Source organism: Rattus norvegicus, chromosome 5 (assembly GCF_021556685.1).
Source record: "Rattus norvegicus strain SHRSP/BbbUtx chromosome 5, alternate assembly SHRSP_T2T, whole genome shotgun sequence".
In the NCBI taxonomy this organism is placed as follows: Eukaryota; Metazoa; Chordata; class Mammalia; order Rodentia; family Muridae; genus Rattus; species Rattus norvegicus.
In genome coordinates, this window is record NC_141538.1 from 29,411,640 (window position 1) to 29,436,245 (window position 24,606).

Here is a 24,606-nt window from a genome sequence, read left to right on the forward strand (position 1 = left end):
GCTCCACAGAGCATCTTAGCCTTGGCTGCCATCATGGTACCATGTGATCCCAAATCCTTTCCCCTTTGGGTCCCCAAGGTTAAGACTCAGGAAGGTGACTGCCTTTCCCTCACCCCTGGCTCCCCCTGGGATCTCAACTTCCCAGCAATGGCATAGCAGCCCGCCCGGCTGGCATCCCCATCCCACTGAGTTCCGCAGCTGTTCTGTGAGCTACTCAAACCCAAGCAAGGGAGCCTTAAGTAAAGTTAGTTTCCAGGGCCGGAAGCTGCTTAGTGGCTGTGAGCTCTTACAGAGGTTCCCATATCCATATCCGGTGGCTCGAAACCATCTGTGACTCCAGTTCCACAGGATCTGACACCCTCTAGTCTCTCTGGACACTTGCACATAAATTGACAAAGGCACACACACACATGCACACACAGACACACACATAGACACACACAGACATAGACACACATGGACACACACACACATGCACACAGACACACACACATGCACACATGTACACACAGACACACACACAAACACACACATGCACACAGACACACACATAGACACACACAGACATGCACACGCACATACACATGCACACACACACACACACATACACACACACACAGATTAGCTCTTACTGTTTCTAAAAAAGAACCACCCACACCACACAATTTTTAAATCAATAAACTAGAAGTAAATCAGCAACATAAAACATTTTAGTATCTTTTTCTCCATGATTGAATATATAAAGATAACGGAAGTAACGTATTCTTCTGCTGTAAAGACGGATGGAATATATCAAAGTCCACTCGCTGGATTTTCTTTAAATAGTCCTCTAGAGAAACCTGGAAAAGAGAACAGTGGTCGGTCACTAGATCATAAAATGATCACATTTCCTAAAAAGAAAAAAGAGTACAGCCTGGCAATGGTCACACCTGCAACCCCACACTCAGGAACCTGGAGCAGGTCAATCTCCATCAGTTTGAGACCAGCCTGTGCTAGACGGTGACGTGGAGGCCAACGTGGGCAGCATAGTAAGTAAGACTTTCTTTCAAAGAAAAGGTACAAGTATTAAAGCTATTTTAGTTTCCTGAGCTGATATTACAAAATGAGAAAAACATTTTTTCTTTCCCAGTCAGGAAAATGTATGCAGCCCCAGCTGGCCTTAGAACTCACTATGTAGACCGGGCTGGCCTTGAATTCAAAGAGACCCTCCTGCCTCTGCCCCATTGAGTGCCAGGACTGAAACTGCACCACCATATCCAGCCAAGTTGAAAATCTTTAAAGACTGCATCTGGAGCCACAGGCAGTTGTGAGCTGCCTGACCAGGGTGCTGGGGACTGAACTCGGGTCCTCTAGAAGAGCTGTGGAGTTCTTACCCAGTATCACTCTACCCCGACACGAGAACTTTCAACGAGAGAAAATACAGATGAGTCCCCAGAAACAGAACAGTAAGGACATAACCAGGAGGCTATAACACAGTAAAGCTAGGGCTGTGAGCACCGAGCCTCCGCTGATCGCATAGATAATGTTCCGCCCAAGGCCCCAGCATTGGAGAAGCCCTGCTTCCGCTTCCGAGGCATTAGAAAAGAAGATGTCTACCTAAGGAATGACCAGCATCTGTGAGAGCCTGAGTTTGATACCAAAGACCAAAAAATAAGTAACTGTTTTTCTTTTTGTAATAGTTTTATTAAGTATCCGCAGGCTGGCCTCAAATACCCAACCACCTTCCCTCAGCCTCTAGAGCAGTGGAACTGCAGTGTGTACCATCACAGACAGAAAAACTACTCAAGGAAACGAAACCTCTCCCAGTGCTGTGTGCTGTGAAGCCCACGCTGACCACTCTTTTTTTTTTTTTTTTTTTTTGGTTCTTTTTTTCGGAGCTGGGGACCGAACCCAGGGCCTTGCGCTTCCTAGGTAAGTGCTCTACCACTGAGCTAAATCCCCAGCCCCCTGACCACTCATTTTTAAAGACATTTATTTATGGGGCACCCACAGAGCACCTTCAGCGCAGGACGGGCACCCACAGAGCACCTGCAGCAGAGGAGAGGCACCCACAGAGCACCTGCAGTGGAGGAGGGGCACCCACAGAGCACCTGCAGCGCAGGAGGGGCACCCACAGAGCACCTGCAGCGCAGGAGGGGCACCCACAGAGCACCTGCAGCGCAGGAGAGGCACCCACAGAGCACCTGCAGTGGAGGAGGGGCACCCACAGAGCACCTGCAGTGGAGGAGGGGCACCCACAGAGCACCTGCAGCGCAGGAGGGGCACCCACAGAGCACCTGCAGCGCAGGAGAGGCACCCACAGAGCACCTGCAGCGGAGGAGGAGCACCCACAGAGCACCTGCAGTGGAGGAGGGGCACCCACAGAGCACCTGCAGTGGAGGAGGGGCACCCACAGAGCACCTGCAGTGGAGGAGGGGCACCCACAGAGCACCTGAAGTGGAGGAGGGGCACCCACAGAGCACCTGCAGCGGAGGAGGGGCACCCACAGAGCACCTGCAGTGGAGGAGGGGCACCAGATCCCCTGGAGCTGGATTTACGGCTCAATGCAAGCTGCCTGACATGGGGGCTGAAAATTAAACTCAGGTCGTCTGCCAGAGTGTCGAGTGCTCTTAACCACTGAGCATCTCTCCGGCCTCCCACGTTGACCTTTTAAAACATTATTTTTTGAAGTTTAGTGGGTCTTTGTTCTTGCTAGAAAACAATATTTTTGGACAAAAGGAATAATCACAGGTCACTATAAAAGTCACCCTACCATCACCTATCACACAAGGATTAAGGAAAGATGGGAACTGCATAGTAGTCTTTAATTTTTGGTAAACTGGTAAGTTTGGTAATTCTTTGGCTAATTGGTAAAGTTTCCTCCTACCTGTACCGCCCAGGCACAGGCCTTCCTCACCGTGGGCAGGACCCACTCAGTTCGTGAAGGCTGCTGCTAGTCAAGCCTCTACCAACAGAGCTGCACACCTGCCCTTAAGAACAAGTCTGTAGGGGCTGGGGATTTAGCTCAGTGGTAGAGCGCTTACCTAGGAAGCGCAAGGCCCTGGGTTCGGTCCCCAGCTCCGAAAAAAAGAACCAAAAAAAAAAAAAAAAAACAAGTCTGTAACACAAAAATCCTGTACATTCGCACTCCATGATCCTGGGGCCCCAACCCTTTCTCAGACAACACCCACAGCGCTCCCTGGAGTTCTGCAGCATAGACCAGGGAGGTGTGAAACATGAATGGGGCCTCTGTCCTTCTGTCCTTCTGGCGATTGGTTTTCATGGTGTACTATGCAGTGTGTGGAGTTCACAGGCGTCAGCTCCAGATCAACATGGCACCACAAACACCTTCACTCCCTGCACCTCCCTGACCCCATAGCTAAGAACTGTGTGGAGTCCCTTCTTTGCTGCCTCTGTGAGCCTTCTGGGGTTGGACTCAGATTGACGGGCTTACATAGGAAACAGCTTTACCGCTAAGCAATCTCACAGGGAGGGAATTTGAGCCCAGAGAGCCACCCTTTAAACAATGTCCTCAGGTTATTTCAGTGCACAGCAATGACCTGTGAGCTGACCCTACATAATCCGGTTACCATGGAGATACTCCAACAAGGTGGCTTCTTCTGTAATTCTCATTTTACTGAGTATAATTGAGGAACACGGGGGTTAAAGAAATTAAGGCCCCGTGACTGAGAGTAGAGTGAAAACAAGGTAGCCTGGGTGCAGAGCCCGTGCTGACGACGTCACAGAGAACACATGTGCCATCATAGACTAATCAAGCCAGCAGGCGGTAGGGAAACAGAACCAGAAGAAGTACTCTAGGACTTGACAAGATGTGAGAAATGGCCCAGTCTGCTCTCTGCTCGCCCAGCCTTCTCCACTGCAGCACTTACCGTCTGAAGAAAAGCAGGAAATGCTTCGGCAGGAACGCGACTGTGGAAGGACCTCGCCTTAAAGGAAAAAGGAAAGGAACCGGTTGAAATACTTCAGAAACAGTCTCCCTCTGAGGGTGACCACACGGCAGTGGTGGCCTGACAAAGGTCTCTCACCAAAGCAAGAGAACAGCTCATTCCCTGCTGCCCAAGGTTAGCTTCAAAAGCCTCATGGACTTAGCAAAAACCAACTCCGTCCTATCAGAGCCCTCCGCTTTCTGCTCGGCTGTGGCATTTCCCGACTCCCTTACCACACTTCACACTAACTCTGCAAAGGTGAAGACTCACCACCTCCTAACTTAGTCAGTCTCCTGCTTAGATGCAGATGAGCCTCTCTGGTGGGCCTGCCTGTCTGACTCATCAGTACTGACGAGTTCACATTTCACCTTCCTCCCTACTGATCAGGATCAGTTAGTCTCCCTGCAATGCAAATGTCTTTGTATTTAGCCCCAATCTCAGTTCGGCCTGACCCCGGATCTTCCACACTCTGAACCACCTGGTCCACTGGCTGGTGCCGTCCTGAGTTTGCCAGACCTACCCTTTCCAGGTCTGTTACACGAGGAGGAGCGCACCGTGTCTCCACTTGCTGATGGCAGACTGTGGTTTTACACCCGACAGCACCTCAGACCCTCCACAGCCATTTGTGGCTCTCTACACCAGTCTCCTCTCTCAGCCTCTCCGCAGCACAGGAATGCATGCTGGTACTCATGTCTTCTGCTCTCGGACGGGCCTCCCAGCTCTCCTCCCAGCTCTCCTGTTCCTCTCTTAGCTTCTTCCAGTAAGGGCCTGTCTCCTAACTGATGAGTGGCGGCCTCACACCTCTGTCCCCATCGTCATCGTCATCGAGAGGCACTCTCCTTGAGCAACAGCATCTAGACTCACAGCTTTGAGTAACCTCTTTCTCGGTGACTCCAAAGTCACAGCCCTGCATGTTCCAGATCCCTAAATGTCACCCGCCTCAAATCGAATTATAACCAGAACAACCATGAGTGCCAAGCATCCCACTCACTGTCTTGCACTGCCTGGCACTAGTGTGGCCTCAGTGTGAACGCACTGCAGCCTCTGACTTGTTCTCCTCGCCATCTTGTCACAGTCAGTCAATTATCAAGTGTCACTGTGGTTGCTGGCAACACACACACATGCGTCTCTCTCCAAATGCCTTTCCCTTTTTGGAAGTAGAGCTTACTTGCAGGAAGCCCTGGTGTTGGTAACATGAGCACAGCCGTGTCAAGCTCTCCCACAAGCACCTCCGGCCCTCAGAGATGACAAAGCCTTCCCTGAGTCAGGCTCAGAGGAATGACAAAACCTTTCCCTGCTCTGTGTTTGAATGTCGACACAATGTGCAGATGTTTAAGGGCAGAAACCTCTGGTTATCCCTTCCTCCTAGTGCTGCCCATAATAAACACTGAGTTCCCGGGTGAGTAGGAGTTGCCCTCTCTCACAGTGAGCACAGACCACCTGATCCTCACTCTTCTGCACGTGTCTACTGTTTCTTCAGTGCCTGCCATTTCTTAGCTCCTGTTAAGGCCCAGGCAGGTGTCCAGGACCAAGCTGTGTGTGGCCAGACTTGACAAGACACTCACTCATCGGTCAACGCCCAATCTTTCTTGTCTTACTCACTGCCAGGGCCAGGCATGGTAGCCACACCCATCATCTCAGCTCGTCAGGGGCTGAAGAAAGAGGATCACAAACTCAAGGCCAGTGTAGACTCCAATGAAAGTTCCTAAGGACACTAAATAGTAAATCCCAGTCTCAAGAAACCAAAAGCAAACCCCACCCCTGTGAGCTTCCTACTGTAGCACTAATGTCACAGCCCTACCTGCTGGTGACAAAGCTAAGTCGCATTGCACTCCCTTTGTGGCAGGCAGTATTATTAACTCTTTATATGACAGCTCACGTATCTACGCAATACTTAGAGCTAAGAGGTCAGGTGGTCCTCCTGTCTGTGTGGAAGCTGGGGCCTGGGGGAGGTCGAATCACAATTACTAACCCGCAGGATTAGAGTACATCAGGTGCTGGCTTCTTGCGTGTACACCAGCACCTCTGTGTTCTTGTGCTTCTCGTAAGCCTCCATAGCACCATGGTGGCTCTTCAAGTCACTGCCCTGCACCTGTTTTCTAGGAGTGCACTTCATGCAACCGATAAACCACTAGCTTTCAGTTCCGCCTACTTAACTTGGAGACATGGACACCTGACTTGGAGATTGAATGCCAGTTCAGTGGTATTTTCCCAGCACGTGGAAGACCCTGAGCTCAATCCCCAACACTCTACAACAAATACATTTTTTAAATTATTATTTTCTTTATAAATTTTTTAGGTTTTTTTTTTTTAAAGGTTTTTGAGACAGGGTTTTTCTGGAACTCCCTCTGTAGACCAGGGTGGCCTCAGAGATCCACCTACCTCTAGGATTAAAGGTGTGCACCAATATGCCCAACCACAAGTAAATTAATAAAACACTTGCAAACTGTAATTCTCAGTTTAGTTTACTCTATCAATCTCCAAGGAGAGAAGCCTAGAACTGGGGGAAGGTAGACAAATTTCTTTGAATCTGAGGCTAGTTTGGTCTACACAGTAAATTCCCAGACTCTACTATGGAGCCCTGTTTGAAAAGATTTATTCTTTCACAATTTCACACACACACACACACACACACACGCGCACACACACACACACACACACACACACACACACACACACACACGTACTAGGTCATAGTCTCCCCCCTCCGCCCGTTATCTTCTCTTCTCCCCCTTCTACCAAACCACTCCTGAGGAGGAAACTCTTAAAGAACAAAAATGGATTCAGGTGAACACCAGTTTAGGAGCCATGGGAGATTCAAATGGAAAATAAATAATAAATTTCATGGTGGAAAGGTCGAAAACAGTAAAGAGCGAGAGTAAAGTTCAGTTTGGATCGGTTGGGACCCTTTCCCAGCGACTGTCCCACTGGACTGGTTAGGACACATTAGAACAGGAGGAACAAGGCCGGGGACATGACTTCCCTCTGAGGCAACAATGAGAGCAGAGCATACGTCAACTGAATAGAACTAGAAGCCCGGGGCAGCCATAAACCCAGCCAGCAGCAGCAACCAGCAACAAGCCAGAACATAAAGGGGCAACTGAGAATGCTGGCTGAGAATGCAGTTCAAGGAGGAAGGAGACGGGCGGGCGTGGAAGGCAGACACAATCAGATGAGCGGAGGAGCCCACGTGAGAAAGCGCAGGGTGTGTGTCCATCAGCTGAGGGTGGAAGGGGTTTTTCTAGAGTAGGAAAAGGTTTCAAAAGGCCCTGAGATAAACCCTGGGCATCCAATGAACAATGGAATAAAGACCCTATAGAAATGCTACATACATGCATACATATATGTATGCGCCATAGATAGAGCCCTATCCAGTGGTGGTAACTCCCTAAGTGACTGGGCAAAGAGGCTACTCACATGCTTTAGGTGCAAGTGTGCCTGGCTGGCAATGTCATATACTACATCTCTCACATTTTTATCTTGGTTTCTCCGTAGAAAGTCTTCTTGTGAAACACCATGCTGTGAAGAAAATATAACGTTAGGGAATCTATAAGCAGACTCAAAATTAATATTGCTTAAAAAACCAGACAGACAGCATATGCAGGATAAAGGCTAATTTTAAATTGTGTGTGTATAAGTGTGTGAGGGGCACTCTTCCTTGTCAACTTGACTGGTTACACAACTAACAGACATGCTTGTAGGTGGGTCTCTGAGGGTATTTCCTGGAAGGATAAACTAAGGGGGCGAAGATGTCTCCCAGATGCTTGAATGAAATGTAGTGAGTGCTGTTTTTGCCTGTCACCTTTGCTCCTTGCTGGCGTATGCATCTGCCACTGCTGATAATGAGTGCTACAATTGCTGCCATGCTTTATGACACTGGAGGCCAGATTCTCTGGACTTTAAGTGTGCACTAAAGATCTCCACCTCTCCAGGAATCCCCCAGGCCTTCAGTGCCAGGCTAGGATGGCTAAGGCAACTAGCCACGGGGATTGACCAGTTTCTCCAGTGTGCAGGAGGCTGCTATTGGACATGAGGCAAGCCAATGTCATAACCCCTCTTTAGGATATATATTTACTCTACTAGTGCTGTTCCTCTAGAAAAGCCAACTAGTTAAGTACAGTGTGTGTGATGTAAGAGAAGTAAGAGAAAGCATACAAAAAGATGGGGGCTAGAGAGATGTCTCAGTGGTTAAGGGCACTGACTGCTCTTCCAGAGGTCCTGAGTTCAATTCCCAGCACCCACATGGTGGCTCACAACCATCTGTAATGGGATCTGATGCCCTCTTCTGGTGTGTCTGAAGACAGTGACAGCGTACTCACATATAACAAATAAATAAATCTTTAAAAGAAGTACAAAAAGATTAAAAAGAGGGCTGGGGAGACGGCTCGACTTAAGAGTACTTGCTGCTCTTGCAGAGGACTATTCTCAGCAGAGAATGGACCAGGTTCCGTTCTCCACACCCACATCTGCCATCTCAGAAACTCCTGCCCCAGAGAACCTGAGACTCTCCTCTGGCCTTCACAGATACCCATGTGCATATATACATTCACACACACACACACACACACACACACACACACACACACACACACACATATCAATAAAATAAATCTTTTTAAAAGTTTAAAAGGGCAGACAATAAAAAGCCGCACTCAAACTCCCACAACCACCACCTTTATGGTTTTCCAAGACAGGGTCTCTGTGTGGACCTGGCTGTCCTGGAACTTGCTGTATAGACCATGATGGCCTCAAACCCTGCCTGCCTCTGCCCCTGCCCCCCAAGTACTGGAATTAAAGGCCTGCACCATCACTGCCTGGCTCTGATAAACATCTTGTTTGATTGTTTTTGTTTTTTGGGTTTTTTATCTTGTTTTGTTATTTGGTTTGGTTCATTTTGTTCCCCTTTACCCCAGACATGGTTTTTCTGTGTAGCCTTGGCTGTCCTGGAATCTGATAAACATTTTAAAAATATATATTCCAGCTGGGTGAGGCAGCCAATGTCTGCAATGCCAGCACTTAAGAGGTGGAGACAGGAGGATCAGAAGTTCAAGTCCATCCCAGCTACAGAGATTCAAGAGTTCAAAATCACCCTTAGCTACAGAGAGATTCAAGAGTTCAGTTCAGCCTGAGCTACCAAAGACCTTGTCCTCCTCAAAACAAAATCAACAAAAAATTATTACCACCAATAAAGTAAAATGACAGACAGGCCCAGGTGAGGTTACTATAGCTACGTGAACGGATGGTGCACGCTCCTCAGGCCTCTTGCTGCAGTAAGACGTACCCTCCAGACGCTATGGCTTGACCCGTGAGGTTCTCCTCACTAGTCAGAGCCAAGCAGAAGTGATGCGCACACCTTTCCAATAGCGACATAACCAACCAAACAAAACAAAGAGCCCCGGGGATGTGGGCTAACGCCTCACCTGCACACACACATCCATGGGCAGGAACACTTGTCTCCGGCTACTGTGATAGGGAGTTGCTCTCAAGCATGTCACAATGCCTTGTGCCTTTCCAATGTGGCTTGCAGCATGATCTGCATGAACATCCTTCACGCCTGGAATCATAGAAACCAAACAGGGCTGCTCTGTTGTCCTTAGAGCATAACAAGTCAAGACATACAGCACAGGACATCATCTAAACCCAGTAAAAGTATTCATCCTGTTTGACATCTGGAAAACAGGATTTATGATGGAAACTGGGTGTCAGGGATCTTCCTGCTGGCAGGCATCCGGAAAACTCTGCTTGTTAACTCCGACTTTAGCACACCAAGAACACACTGAGAATTTACTCAGCCTTCGTGGGAAATGCCACAAGTGCTTCATTCTTTTCCCTCTAAGCAATTTCCTACAACCTTCCTGTTAGGGCACATCAGGACAGGCCTGGGACATTCGACAGGGACTGCACTGAGGGGTGACATCAAGCCGGGTCACCCTCTTCAAATGAGATACTACTGTCCCTGGCCCATGATCTCCTTACGGTAAGGTACCACCAGCCCAGAGCAGGACAACAGGAAACCATTCGGTGCTCTTAGAGGAGAGCAGAAATTCCCAACAGGGAGGAACTGGAGGGGGTGCTGCAGGAAAGGTAAGCCATGGGCACCACCTGCTTTCACCAGAGCGCTCTCAGGAGGCACCCATGCTTCTGAGACCCTGAGCACCTGGACACGCCTGCACTTTGGAAGAAATATAACGCAGAATTCAGAGGTGCACTCTCTCTTACTATTAAAGATAACAAGATGGCTGGCGGCCCACACCTTACAGCCCAGCTCAGGAGGCAGAGGTAGGTGGAGTCCAATGAGTTCAAGAACATCTTGGTCTGCATATTGAGTTCAGGCGTGAAGGATGTTCAAAAAACCAAAACCTAAGAAAAAGTTGTAGCATGATAGTGTATGCTTGTAATCAGAGCACTTATGGAGGCTGAGGCCTGCCTCTGGTTTGAGGGCAGCACAGGCCACAAAGTAAAACCCTGTCCCAAAGGGGGAAATGCTACTGCATGGACAACACAGAAGTTAAAAGTGCAATCTGAGGTCTGAAGCGGACAAGCAGCTCACCCAGCACCTCCAGTGTCAGGTAGAGCAGGGAACTCTGCGTGTTCTCAGCGTAGGTTTCAAGTTCCCGGATGCTGCGGTATGCTTTGTCATCCAGGTTTTTCTCCTGAGTCAAAGAAAATGCAAAGGAAGATTACTAAATTATTACTTTATAATACAAAGTTTTTAATATAATTTACTCTTTTTTTTTTACATTCATTGGTGTTTTGCCTACATGGATGTCTGTGTGAGGGTCTCAGAAGGCCTAGAACTGCAGTCCCAGACAAATGGGAGGGGGGTGGGATTGAACCTGGGTCCTCTGGAAGAACAGTCAGTGCTCTTAACCACTGAGCCATCTCTCCAGCCCAATGAGTGCTCTTTGGTTTTTTGGTTTTTTTGTTTTTTTTTTCTAAAATAAATATCACTTAATAGATTTGTTTAGTGAACGATAAAATTTAAAATATAGCTAGGCGGGTTGGAGAGATAGCCCAGTGGTTAAGAACACATACTGCTCATCCAGAGGACTTGACTGGCACCTACAAATACCTAAACTCTAGCTCCAGGGGATCTGGTACCCTCGTCTGGCTTCCAAGAATCATGGGTATACATGTCTCACACACACACACACACACACACACACACACACACACACACACACACACCTCTAAATAAAAATAAATAAAATTTAAAAATAATTAAAATATATATATAGCTAGACAGGGGACTGGATGATGACTCAGGGGTTAAGTACTGCAAAAATAAGTGTCCCCATCAAAGTCTTACATATTGGTGCTTACAATCGCTTCATAAAATAAGGCTCAAGAATATTATGAATGCACAAACCCCACAGGCACAGGCTTCACTTTCTCAGGTTCTTACTGGTCGTGTGTATCTTCTCTGCTGACATGTCCAGGTGGTGCTCTGTTGCTGAGTATCTAGTGTTGTTGAGTATCTAGTGTATCTTCTCTGCTGACATGTCCAGGTGGTGTTCTGTTGTTGAGCCAAGAGTTCCTGATACATTTTACACATTAAACCCCTGACAGAAAACTGACAGTGTGTTTCCCATTCCCTCTGGGTTTTCAATCTTTTGAACTTTTAATTGTTTTTAAAGATTTATTTACTATCTATAAGTACACTGTGTCTGTCTTCAGACACACCAGAAGAGGCCATCAGATCTCATTACAGATGGTTGTGAGCCACCATGTGGTTGCTGGGAATTGAACTCAGGACCTCTGGAAGAGCAGTCGGTGCTCTTAACCGCTGAGCCATCTCTCCAGCCCAATTTTAAAGATTTTAACATCTCTTTTTTCTTATATGAATCATCGATATCATACTTAAGAAAATATTACCTAACTTAAAATCATGAGGATGTATAGTTTATTTCAATGTTTTCTCCAAAGATTTTGGTTTTTCCATAGGCCATCAAACTATACTGCTGACTTTCATAAGTCAGTGTGAGGCAGCGGTCCTCATTTGATTACAACAACTCTGTCTAGTTAGTTTTAATAGTTCTTGAGACAGAGTCCCAGGGAAACCAAGTTGCACTACAACAATGAATGTGCCTAAGTATGTCCTTGAACTCTCAACCTCAGATGCCAAGGGCTGGAGTTAGGGACGCGTGCACCATGACACCTAGCCAGAGTCCTTTCTTTGCATAGGTACACCCTGGGTTCCCAGCATCATCTGTTGAAAACAATATTTTTCCTACTGAATTATTCAGCTAGTCAATTGACTATAAATATATGTTTTGTATCTGCTCCTCCACCCCCAACTGAGACAAGATTTCTCTGTAATATCCCTGGCTGTTCTGGAACTCACTCTGTAAAACAGGCTGGCCTTGAACTCCCAGAGATTGGCCTGCCTCTGCCTCCTGAGGGCTGGGATTAAAGGTGTGCACCACCACTGCCCTGCTTGCTTATTTTTTTTATAACTAATTGATTAGTTTTGTGTGTCTGCATGTATAGGAGCAGATGTAGCTGTTCTAGGTAGACATGTAGAGGTCATGGGAAGTCAGTTCTCTCTTGCTACCTTGTGGGATCAAGAGGTCAAACTCAGGTCAGGAGGCTTCTGCAGCAAGTACTTGTACTTGCTGGACCACCGTGCATGCCCGGCCTCTATGTCTGTACCACTGACCTGTATGTCCGTCCTCTGCCAATTCCACACAGTTTGATTACAGCTTAACAGCTATGTTTTGTATAAACAGCTTATTAACTGAAGGAGGAGGAGAAACGACCAAGGAGAGGAAGCTTAGATAAGGACTACATTGAAACTGTAAACTGAGCAAGCGGGATGGGAAGGGAATATACTGGTGACCCCTGCACTCCAGAGGTGGACCAGGGTGATCTGACGTTAAGATCACTCCTAGTTCTAGAACAGGCTGGCCACAGAGACCTAGTCTTAAAAAAAAAAAAGGTAAGCCGAGTCCTTTGCTTTTGCCCAGCCTCCCTTGAGACACTAAGGGCTGGGGTTGAGCACAGTGGCACCCTTGACGCTGCTGCGAGTTCAGGGTTAACTGATCACTACTGAGTTCTACCCGTCAGGGATGGACAGTGAGGTCCTGTCTCAGAACACTGAGGGCTACAGAGACGACTCGCTTCGTGGTTAAGAGCACTTGCTGCTCTTTTAGATGACCCAGGTACAATTCTCAGCAAAAGACCTATGGGAAGCATCCATAAAAGCACGTTTGATTTCCCAGCACAGCATGAAAGTAGGCATGGCGGCACAGACCTGGAATCAGTACTCAAGTGGCAGAAGCAGGAGGGGCACAGATTCAAGGTCATCCTCACTTCAGTGAGAATGCATGAGACCCTGCCTAGAAAACAATGAAGGAATAAGTAAAGAAAGCAAGCTGACATGTTCCTGACCATGACGTCTGATTAAACACTGACCCAATACATTAACTAGACCACAACAATGGTGCCAGGCAACAGAGCAAGAAGCAGCTCAGCTGGGCCAGACTTCAGTTCTCAGAATTCAACAGCAATGTCTACCCACAGGAATTGTCAGACATATGACCTTTACTTCTTGGACACACATCTAAGCACCAGGGTACATAAATACATGTGTAAGATGCTCTGGCAGTGATGACATCAAAGGAGTCCTGTTAGGGCATGGCGGTCATACATGAAGAAATGGGTCCTGTTAGGGCATGGTGGTCATACATGAAGAAATGGGTCCTGTTAGGGCATGGCGGTCATACATGAAGAAATGGGTCCTGTTAGGGCATGGCGGTCATACATGAAGAAATGGGTCCTGTTAGGGCATGGCGGTCATACATGAAGAAATGGGTCCTGTTAGGGCATGGCGGTCATACATGCAGAAATGGGTCCTGTTAGGGCATGGCGGTCATACATGAAGAAATGGGTCCTGTTAGGGCATGGCGGTCATACATGAAGAAATGAGTGATGTTAGGGCATGGCGGTCATACATGAAGAAATGGGTCATGTTAGGGCATGGCGGTCATACATGAAGAAATGGGTCATGTTAGGGCATGGCGGTCATACATGAAGAAATGGGTCATGTTAGGGCATAGTGGTCATACATGAAGAAATGGGTCCTGTTAGGGCATGGTGGTCATACATGAAGAAATGGGTCCTGTTAGGGTATGGTGGTCATACATGAAGAAATGGGTCCTGTTAGGGCATGGTGGTCATACATGAAGAAATGGGTCCTGTTAGGGCATGGTGGTCATACATGAAGAAATGGGTCCTGTTAGGGCATGGTGGTCATACATGAAGAAATGGGTCCTGTTAGGGCATGGCGGTCATACATGAAGAAATGGGTCCTGTTAGGGCATGGTGGTCATACATGAAGAAATGGGTCCTGTTAGGGCATGGTGGTCATACATGCAGAAATGGGTCCTGTTAGGGCGTGGTGATCAGTGTGGTCCTGTGATGATGCTTTTCAAAAGGCGCTCTTCTGCTTACCTTCTTATCCACTCGGCTAGTAAACCTCTACCACTGAGCCACGTACCCAGCCAGGCAGTGATGGTGCACACCTTTAATCCCAGGACTTCAGAAGCAGAGGCAGGGGGATCTCTGAGTTCGAGGCCAGTCTGGTCTACAGACTGAGTTCCAGGACAGCCAGGACTACATAGAAAAACCCTGCCTCAAAAAACTAAAAACCTAAAACAAAACAAAACCGAAAGATAACAAAATACACCTGTATTTTCTGATCAAGTGATATGACTAGGGTTTACTTTTTTTAAAGTCAGTGAAGTTAATGAAGAGAGTTAGAATATATATGAAATAAAATCAGATATCTGGGCAGGGTGGCTTATGCCAGTAATTTTACAGACCTTGGAACACACACGCACACGCGCGCACGCACGCACGCACGCACACGCACGCTCAGTGCTGGCCTTCTGTCTGAGTGCTGGTCTCTACCTGACTCCAGGGAGAGAGGGAGAGGAAGTGATAGGTAAGCATGTGGGGATGGACTGTGGAAAAACACCTTTGTTCTCTAAGTTTCCTTCCTCCAAAAGATTAACACGCACATAAAACTTTCCCTCCACGACTAATTAACCTAAGGACTCGGAAGGGACAAGAAGTTGAGAGGTGGACAGTTCTGACTTACTCTTTCATCGATGATTCTCAGGAGCCACCTTTTAGTTAGGTTATGTCTCTTGACAGCCTAAAAGCAAGAGTGATAGACATTTTTAGAAGGTAGTAGAAATGCCTTCTCTAGAAATGCAAAGGTAGGTAAGGAACACTTGCTACAACTCATCAGGTCGACAGCGATGCTGAAAAGACATCGGGAAACACACAAGCAGGCCAGGTCATCCCTGTGAGTGACTCTGGCTCCCCAACTGTTTCCTCCTGCTGTGCCGGCACACACTCCATACTCTACTCTCTTTCCTTTCCTCTCCTGAATGCTAGTTCTTTTTAAAATGTGTGTTTTAAAATATAATTACAACCGGGTGGTGATGGCACATGCCTTTGATCCCAGGCAGAGGCTGGCAGATCTCTGAGTTCAAAGCCAGTCTGGTCTACAAAGCAAGTTCCAGAACAGCAAGGGCTACACAGAGGAACCTTGTCTTGAAAAACCAATATATAAATAAAATACATTTATCTCTTAGATAGACAGATGATGGATGGATAGATGACAGACAGACACATAGACAGACAGACAAGCCAACAAGTGTGATGGACAAGTGTCCTTCTAGAATTGACATTTTGAGGACACATTTCCTATTAAACATTCCAGCCAAGAATCCATAACTATATCTAATGAGAAATTATTAGACAAACCCAAAATCAATGTCCAGAGAGGAAAACACAAGTTAGGATTGATTATACTTAAGAAAATGTTGACAGGGGCTGGGCTGGCGTCCATTGGTAGTGTGCTTGCCTGGTGTGGGCAAAGCCCTGGTTCAGTCCTCAGTACCACAGAAAACAAAACAAGTTTATGTCACTTAGGGGTATGATGAGGCACATCTGTAATTTTAGCACTTGAGATGCTGAGGCAGGAGGATTGATTGCTACAAGTTCTAGGCCAGTCTGGGGATGCATGGTGAACTTCAAGCTATCTAGCTATAGTGAGGCACGGAGTGAGGTGGGGTTGTAAATCTACTGAATTTACAGGCTGTGCTAGCTGCATGAGAGACTTGTCTTTATTTTTGTGGGAGGAGGGGGTCTTGTCACACAGCCTGGGCTATAACTTCTAGTCCTCCTGCCTCTGCCTCCCAAGCACTGGGATTAGAGTAAGTATTACTATGCTTGGTTGGAAAATATCCCCATTCTTAGGAAATTCCAAAATACTTAAGATTGTAAACAAAACATGATATAGCACACAAATGAGTTAGAAAAAATTATTTGGGGTTGAGGATTTAGCTCAGTGGTAGAGCGCTTGCCTAGCAAGCGCAAGGCCCTGGGTTCAGTCCCCAGCTCCGAAAAAAAAAAAAAGAAAAAAAAAAAAGAAAAAATTATTTGTGTGAATACACACACACACACACACACACACACACACACACACACACCCCTATGTGTACGTATGAACACATTAACAGGGAGGGAAAAGGAGAGACAAAGTGTAGAATACAAGAGAAGAGAGACACTTGTAAATGATTAATCAGGCCTGGGGCCACAGCTCAAGCTTTGCTCTAGTTTGCCTTCTGTAGCTGTGACAATAAAATACTCTAACCAAAAGAAGCACAGGGAGGAAAGGTTTGGTTGGCTCACACTGCCAGATCACAGCCCAACCAATAAGGCAAGTCAAGGCGGTAACACAAGCTGGAACCTGAAGCAGGAACCAGAGGTGGGATGCTTGTTGGTTTGCTCACCGGCTTCTGCTCGACGGGCTTTCTCACGAAGCTCAGGACCACCTGCCTAGGGATGGGACTGCCCACAGTGGGCTGGTCCTCTTAAATCAACTACCAACCAAGACAATGCTGCACAGATACACCCATAGCCCAGTCTGAAGGAAGCAATTCAATTGGGTTTGCAAGGATTAAACTTGTCAGGGCTTGATTGGGAAGCCTTTACCAGCTACTCTTTTTTTCTTTCCGAGACAGGGTTCTCTGTGTACCCTTGGCTGTCCTGGAACTCCATCCATAGATCAGGCTGGTCTCGAACTTGGAAATCGTCTGCCTTTGCCTCCCAAGTGCTGTGGACACAGCCGTGTGCCATCACCATGCAGCTTCACCTGCTGCTCCTAGAGAGCAGTGACGCAAATCCTCTAGTTATGCTGAGAGAAAATCTCCTTGCACAAAAGATTAACGAGAACTGGGAATAGAACTGCTCCGCAGAGAGAATGGATATGTTCCTATCATTGCATCAAACTTGCAGCTTCCATTCTGCAAACAGATGTATAAAAAATGCATAAGAAAATGCAAAATGCCCCCTTTTCACTTAAAAACAACAACACAGGACAGGAAGATGTCTCAGAAGTGACCACTCCTGTCGGGCAAACCTGACTTCCTGAGCTTAGTGCACAGAAGAGGAGAGCTGACTTGTCCTCTGAGTACCGTGAGTAACATATTCTGTGGCATCCTATACCTGGGTACCCCTCCCCCACCCCCATACAAGAATACTAAATAAAATATAATTGGTTACATTTAATCCCATTTAAAGAAGCACCACAGCGTGTGGTGAGGCGGCTCAGTCCATGAAGCACTTACCATCTGCTCAGAGAACCGGAGTCCCCTGGAGCCTATGGGAAAAGCTACAGCTGGCAGGACATGCTCTGCTCAGAACCCAGCATTAGGAAGTCGAGGATTAGCTGACTCTGGGACGCACTGGTCAGCCAGGCTCGCTTACTTAGTGAGCTTGGTAAGAGACACTGTCTCAAAAGAGCAAGCAACAACAAAGGGACAGAATGATACTCAAAGGCTGTCTCGGGCACAGCACGTGGAAATGTGGAGCCCGGGAGAGAGGTGAGTGGGTAAAGTGCTTGCTTTGATAGTGTGAGGGTCTGAGCTTGAATCTCTAGTACCAAGCACAGCCAGGCACGGTGGTCACACTATAACCCCAGGGCTGGGTAGTTGCGTAAGGCAAGATGCAGATACAGAAAGATCCTGGGGACTCACTGGCTAAGTGGTTAATTCTAGATTCCCTGAGAAATCTGAACACAAAAAATAAGAGAAAAGTACCCACAGTCAATCTCTAGTCTCCCCATACTCTATCAAGCGCGCCCCTAGCCTGGCCAAGATGAACTGTACCCCTCGATCCTTCCTTAAGTTGCGCACGCTGCAGCAAGGCAAGTCACCAATACACCCGACAAAACAGCGCAGAACACTAAAGGAGCCCAAGAATATTCAGGGTCAACCCCACCACCATCAGCCCTGAATCACACCCAACAAGGAGGCCCAAACTCTTACATATCTTACATATCCAAAGTAGGAGACTCCTGTGTGTACATAAGCATATATGTGCGCGCTCACACACACACACACACACACACACACACACACCCCTCTTTTCCTTTTACCTTCCAGAGCTCCATGGCCACTGGCTGGTATGGCGGGTTGTCACAGAACATGTCTTCCACAGCTTTTCTCCAGAACTGCATGCGCATCAGGCCAATTGTTTTCTCAGAAACTGAGTCCTTAACCTGCAACAGGTAAAACCTCTTAGGCTGGAGACATAATTCAGTGGCAGAGTGCTTATCTGTCTGTGTACAGAAACCCCAGCATAGAAACAAACGAAGACAACTTATGGTTTGAAAACCCAGCTATTATGAGGGGATCTCTGAGTTCATCCAACCATCCTGGACCATTACTATGGTGGTCAGTACATGACTTCATGTTTCAGAGCAAACACAAAGTATAAACGGACTGAATGCACATTCCCCTCGATGCTATAATGAATATATTTTATTAGCATAATATGGGCCAGGTGTAGTGGCTCATGCCTGTGATCCCAGCATTCGGGAGGACAAAAAATTGCCGTGAGCTCAAAGCCAATCTGGGCTATGTAGTAAGCTCCAGGCCAGCCTGGGCTACAGAATAAGACCATGTCTAAGTTAATTGTGGAGGTCAGAGGAGAGCTCCATGGAAGTCAGCTTGCTCCTTCCAGCCATATGTCAGTTCCAGGGATTCGCCTCAGGCTGCCAGATTTGTGAAGTGAGTGCTAACCACTGAGCTTGCGGTTTTAAAGGTTGGTTTGTGAGGCTGGTGAGATGGCTGCCAAGAGCACTGGGTGCTCTTCCTGCACATCCCCCACCACAGCCCCCACCCCCGGTTCAATGGTGGCTCACAGCCATCTGTAACCACAGTTCCAGGAGATCCAATATCCTCTTGTGGCCTGCACAGGCGCCAGCTGCACACATGGTATATGGATGTACACACAGGCAAACACTTATACACGATATAATGAAATTAACAGTAACAATATAAGTTGTTTCTCCTTGAGCTGGGTTCGTAGCACGTGACAGGTGGCTGCAAGAGGACCAAGGCACCCTCAGCTGTGTCACAAGTTTAAAGCCCATCCAGGTTACACAAGAGCCAATGCCAAAAAAACCAAAGCAAGCCGCTGTCTTCAGCAGTCAGGCCACTCTGCTCCAAATCTGCTCCACTTCTGGTGAGAACCTTCCAGTGTTGGGACTGCTGGGGTACATGCTCAGGTTAAGCATGAGTATTCTTTGTCACGACATCAGCTCTGAGCTGCTCCTGTACTGTGAATCTGCAACCTGACTTTTTTGGTCACTAACTTCAATTACTCAATATCAGTTGTACGAGGGTGACCAGCCATACATTTCCCCGTGTGAACTGGCGAGTCAACAGGCTGGAAGGATGGCTCGGCAGCTGAGAGCACTCAGTGCCTGGCAGAGGTGTTTGGTTCTAAGCACCCATGTGGTGGCTCACGACTCCTAACTCCAGTTCCAGTGCTCCAACGCCCTTTTCTGACCTCCATGGGCACCGGGCACACATTCAATGTGTGTACATACATGCGGGCGAAATACTCATACACACATAAATTTTTTTAAAATAGATCTTTTTAAGAAATAATAAATCAAGTTAGATTTCCCTTCTTTCATCGTGATAATTGCATAGAGGTTGGCAAGGTGCACACTGTTTGTCCCCAGCACTTGGGAGCAATGGCAGGTAGATCTCTGTGAGTTGTAGGGTAGCCTGGTCTACACAGTGAGTTCTAAGAAAGCCAGGGATACATAGTGAGACCCTCTATCAAAAACCAAAACAACAAACAAGAATGTAGTGGCGGTTCTGATGCTACAGTCCTGTTCCCCAATTGGTTCTTGATCTGTCAGTAAAGAAGCCATGGGCCAACTGCTGGGTGGAAAGGATAAGGCAGGACTTTCAGGTCCCTGGAGGCAGGCAGACAGATGCAAGGGAGGAGACAAAGTTCACAATGCTTCTGATGAAAAGTTGACCAGCCATAGGCTGCTCCTACAGGTGGGTGGTCAGGGATGTTTAGCAGGGGCCAGATGTAACTGAGTAACTAAAGTTTAGGGTAGGTAGGAGGTACACAGCTAAGAGTGTGGATAAGGGGACACTAGCTGTGAGAGTTTAAAGCCTAGCACTTGTGCCAAGAAAGCAAGCTGAAAATGAACGTGTGTGTGTGTGTGTGTGTGTGTGTGTGTGTGTGTGTGTGTGTGTTGTATGTGTTCTGTAGATTCAAGGGAAGCGGGGTGAGGGGGATAGTAGCAGGGCCTGTTCCTGGAGCTTTGGTGGGGTAGCAAAGCATCACACAACACAAGAATAATTGTCCGTTGCAGGTGCCTAGTGTCCCTGAGGAATCGCTGGTGGCTTTCAGACTTTCTAGGAAGGACAAAAGGTTTAGCTAAGGAAGAGGATGAACTCACTGGGAGAGAGAATGCTGGTAGCCAAGGCTCCTGAGGAAAGGTGCTACCAGGAGGTGCAGCCTACTTGGCACTAGCAGAGGCAAGTGTACACAGAAAGTAAGCTCACTCTTGCGTTTATAACGTGCTGTGGTTTTCCCCATGGGCCACTCTATTCAAGACTCTGCACTTCCCTGTTCCTCACTTCCAATATCTGACCTATCTGCTGCTGTCCTAAAAAGACCAACCATTTGACTAAACTTCATCCATTTCTACCCCTACTTCAAATTTGTCGTGTATCTTCCCATGCTCTGTCTACTCGAGGGAAAAGAAGGCTCTGTTCTTCCTCTGTAAGTCTGAGACAAAAGCAGTCAGGGCCTCCCAGAATCTCTTACACTCTGCAGTCCATTCGCCTGCACACTAAGTCTTAAGCTTTTCCGATTTTCTATACACGCACACAAAGTATGAAACTGCTAGAGAAAGCAGTAAGTCTCTCACTAGTTTATTCAATTAACAGTGATAAATGCAAATCCGAAATACACTCAGGAAAACTTAAAAATCCAGAATATCATTTCCAGAAACATTAAACTCACCGACTAGTTTTATTTCTTGATACTAACCAAGCCTGAGTAGCTAGCAAGAGAAAGAAACCACTAGCAACGACTTTAAGTCGTCTAACGTGGATTACTCGATTTCTTTACTGTTCATTATTAAGTACACCCTACAACCATCTTGTCATAATATTTTAAGGTATTTTAATACCAGCCTGAGCCAGTTCCACATTGAAGGCCCGCAGTGCAGAAGCAGACCTTTGACACTCTGCAGGGAACAGTAAGGAACACAAGTAGCTTTCATAATCCCGTTTCCTACAACAAACAGAAACAGAGAAAAGAAGGTAGTTAATCTTCACTTTCCGAGCTGCACACAAAATACTGACAAAAAAAAACTACAAACAGTGAAGCTATGGATCACAGTAGGCCTCAGTTCTCATATAACTATTTCTCTATTAAAAAAAAATCTGCTTCTCATCACAAACATGTTAAGAGGGAAATCTTTATTTTGTTTTTATTTACAAAGCACTTGTAATTGCTTCAGAACATTTTGCTTTTAGTAAAAATTGAAATGAGCTATAAAGGAAAAAAGCAAAGCTGGATATGCTGATATATGATATATATACACACATACAAACATACATACATCCATACATACATACACATAGCATTTCAGAAGTGAAAGTAGGAGTATCAGGAGCTCGAGGCTAGCCAGGCTACATGAAACTGTCTCAAAATAACAACGAAGAAAGGTTGTGGGGGGCAGGTAGGTATAAAGAAAAATAGTTTAAGTACATTTTTATTACAGATACATAGAAAGACGCAGAAATAAGATGTATAAACCAGCAGGATGGTGGCGCATGCCTTTAATCCCAGCACTCAGGAGGCAGAGGTAGACTACAGAGTGAATTTTAGGACAGCTAGCACTGTTACACACAAAAAACCCTATCTCAAACAAACAGAAACAATGTGTGTATGCATTTCTGCATTTGCTAAAAGAGTCTAGAAGCACAAATAGACCCCATTCCCCCAGCATCAACAAATAATACCAATTACCTAAATATGGGCATTGGTTCCTAGGACCTCCATGTATTTTTGAAAGAATAACATTCCAAGCTGGGGCCACAGAAAATATAAAACAAGCTAACGGCTTGAACATAAACCAAAGACTGGAAAGATTATTGTCAAAAGAACACCAGAACCAAGTATGGCAAAAGTCTGCGTATCCAACAAATGGGTACAGTGTTTACCCAGGAGGCTACAGCAAGAGATTGCAAGTCCACAATTTCAGGATCTCAAGGGCAGCTCTCGAGCACTTGAGAAGCTTTCTAGGAATAGAATGGCTATCATATAGCTCAGTGGGACAGAGCTTGTCTAGCATCACCAGGCTCTGACCAGAAAGAAAACGGTAACAAAACATGGCAGGGTGACAGCCAGAGTTGTAAACTCAGTCCTTGCTCAGAGTGGGAGGAACCCAAAACACTGGGCGAACACGGATGCAATTGCATTTCTCAGATTCACTTCCCCAATTAAATCCAAGGTGATTTAGTTATTTTAGTAATGCTCAGAAGTCCTTGAAAACAAGCATTTTAAAACCAGATACAGAGGCCGGAGAGATGGCTGACCGCTTAGGAGCACTAGCCGTTCTTCCAGAGGGCCCCTGTTTGATTCCCAACATCACACTGGCTCCCAACAGTTCCAGGGAATCTGATCTGTGGCTCTAGGCATGTACACAGTACATTCAGGCAAAACTACTCATACACATGAAGTAAACACAACACATAATAAAAACAACAAAACAAAACAGACGTGGCACTTGGGACAGAGAGCAGCAGAGCTTGGGTTTCAGGACAGCCTGGTCTACAGGGTCAACCAAAGCTACAGAAAAACCCTGTCTCAAAACAAACGAACAAAAACCATACTGGATAACTGCTGTTAGCAAGGAAGGGCAAAATGCAGGGGTAGTGTGGGTGGAGGAAAACATACGAGGCTGTTCTTATAAATCTCAGGAAAATTTCCTTAAAACTATTAAACTTCATTTTAAAAATTGTATTTGTTTGTATGTGTATGAGTGTTTTGCCTACACATATGCCTATGCACCGTGTGCCTATCTAGTGCCCAAGAAGGCCAGAAGAGAGCATTAGATCTCCTGTGGGTGCTAGGAATCAAACCTGGGTCCTCTAGAGCGGCCTGCGCTCTTTTCTTTATTATTATTATTATTATTATTATTATTATTATTATTATTATTATTATTTTTAACTTGAGTATTTCTTATTTACATTTCGAGTGTTATTCCCTTTCCCGGTTTCCGGGCCCACATCCCCCCTAACCCCTCCCCCTCCCCTGAGGCCTGCGCTCTTAACCGTTAACCCATCTCTCCAGCTCCTAAATGCTCTTTCTTGCGCAAGGCCCTGGGTTCGGTCCCCAGCTCCAAAAAAAAAAAAAAAAAAAAAAGAACTAAATGCTCTTTCTTAAAAATCCCTTACGGGGGGGGTTGGGGATTTAGCTCAGTGGTAGAGCGCTTGCCTAGCAAGCGCAAGGCCCTGGGTTCAGTCCCCAGCTCCGAAAAAAAGAAAAAAAAAAAAGAAAAAAGAAAAAAAAAAAATCCCTTACGGGAATTACAACTTTTAAGGAGCGTTAAATAAGTTGATTTGGACTTTATTTTTGTAAACAAATTTTTAGCTTTGAGGTTGCTTTGTAGTCAAACTTGAGCCTCCAGCCCGTACCTCCTAACAGGATGAGTCAAAGGCGAGCGTGCCAAGTTCTGAGAGATGTGTTTATCCAAAGCACGCTAGGCAAGCACCTTACCAACCGACCTAAAAATCCGCAGCCCCCGTGAGTCACTTTATATAGTACAGCATACAGAGCCCAAAGTCAGTTAACGGTGTTAAAGTCACTAGCTGTCCACGAATAAAAAGTGCTATCCATGCAAAGGGTCCCTTAAAATTGGGCTTCAGGCAGAGTGATGTGTTGAGTTGAAGAAGAAATCCTGCCAGGATTTCATGGCCACGTGCGGCCTCCTCCAAGCACCAGCACGGGGCCCAGCAGAACGCAGGGCCGGGCCGCGAGGAGGCAGCCCCAGGCTCCAGGTTCAGCACTCCTCGTTCCACGGGCTCTGGGCTCTCGGGGATGGAAAGTCCCCCGGGCGCGGCCGCTCACCTCAGCAGCTCCAGGCAATAGAGGTGGGAATCCGGGATGCCGGGCCCGCTGGCTGCAGCCACGCTGCGCCGGACTGCCGAGAGCCTCGGCAGGCGCCGCACACGTTCCCACGGATCCCGAGGCGGTCGGCGACGGAACAGACCAGCCAAACCGAACGGCCTTGGACCGGGGACTGATCCCAGCATGGAGGTCGCCATGACACCTTCTT

The 24,606-nt window shown here is 46.9% G+C and overlaps 1 protein-coding gene across 8 annotated transcripts; it reads right to left on the reverse strand.

The window, feature by feature from the left end:
* Positions 1 to 688: 688 nt before the first annotated feature.
* On the reverse strand, positions 689 to 24,606 carry Ndufaf6 (NADH:ubiquinone oxidoreductase complex assembly factor 6). 8 transcript variants are annotated; one of them, XM_087547842.1, is made up of 9 exons: positions 24,399 to 24,606; positions 21,498 to 21,554; positions 18,379 to 18,501; positions 15,028 to 15,084; positions 10,477 to 10,579; positions 9,347 to 9,480; positions 7,344 to 7,445; positions 3,870 to 3,926; positions 689 to 839 (listed from the first exon to the last, which is right to left on the reverse strand). In XM_087547842.1, the coding sequence occupies exons 3-9, from the start codon at positions 18,463 to 18,465 to the stop codon at positions 711 to 713; spliced, it is 669 nt and encodes a 222-aa protein (XP_087403968.1). In that variant the 5' UTR covers positions 18,466 to 18,501; positions 21,498 to 21,554; positions 24,399 to 24,606; the 3' UTR covers positions 689 to 710.

What these genes read in the sequence shown, in the direction of transcription:
- Ndufaf6 (XM_087547839.1), bottom strand. Translation starts at nt 24,595, where the DNA reads ATGGCGACCTCCATGCTGGGATCAGTCCCCGGTCCAAGGCCGTTCGGT. An exon ending in TCAATGTGGAACTGGCTCAG is followed by an intron (nt 18,502 to 21,454) that starts GCTGGTATTAAA and finishes TACCTGTTGCAG; the next exon opens with GTTAAGGACTCAGTTTCTGA. An exon ending in CCTGACACTGGAGGTGCTGG is followed by an intron (nt 9,481 to 10,476) that starts GTGAGCTGCTTG and finishes CTATGATTCCAG; the next exon opens with GCGTGAAGGATGTTCATGCA.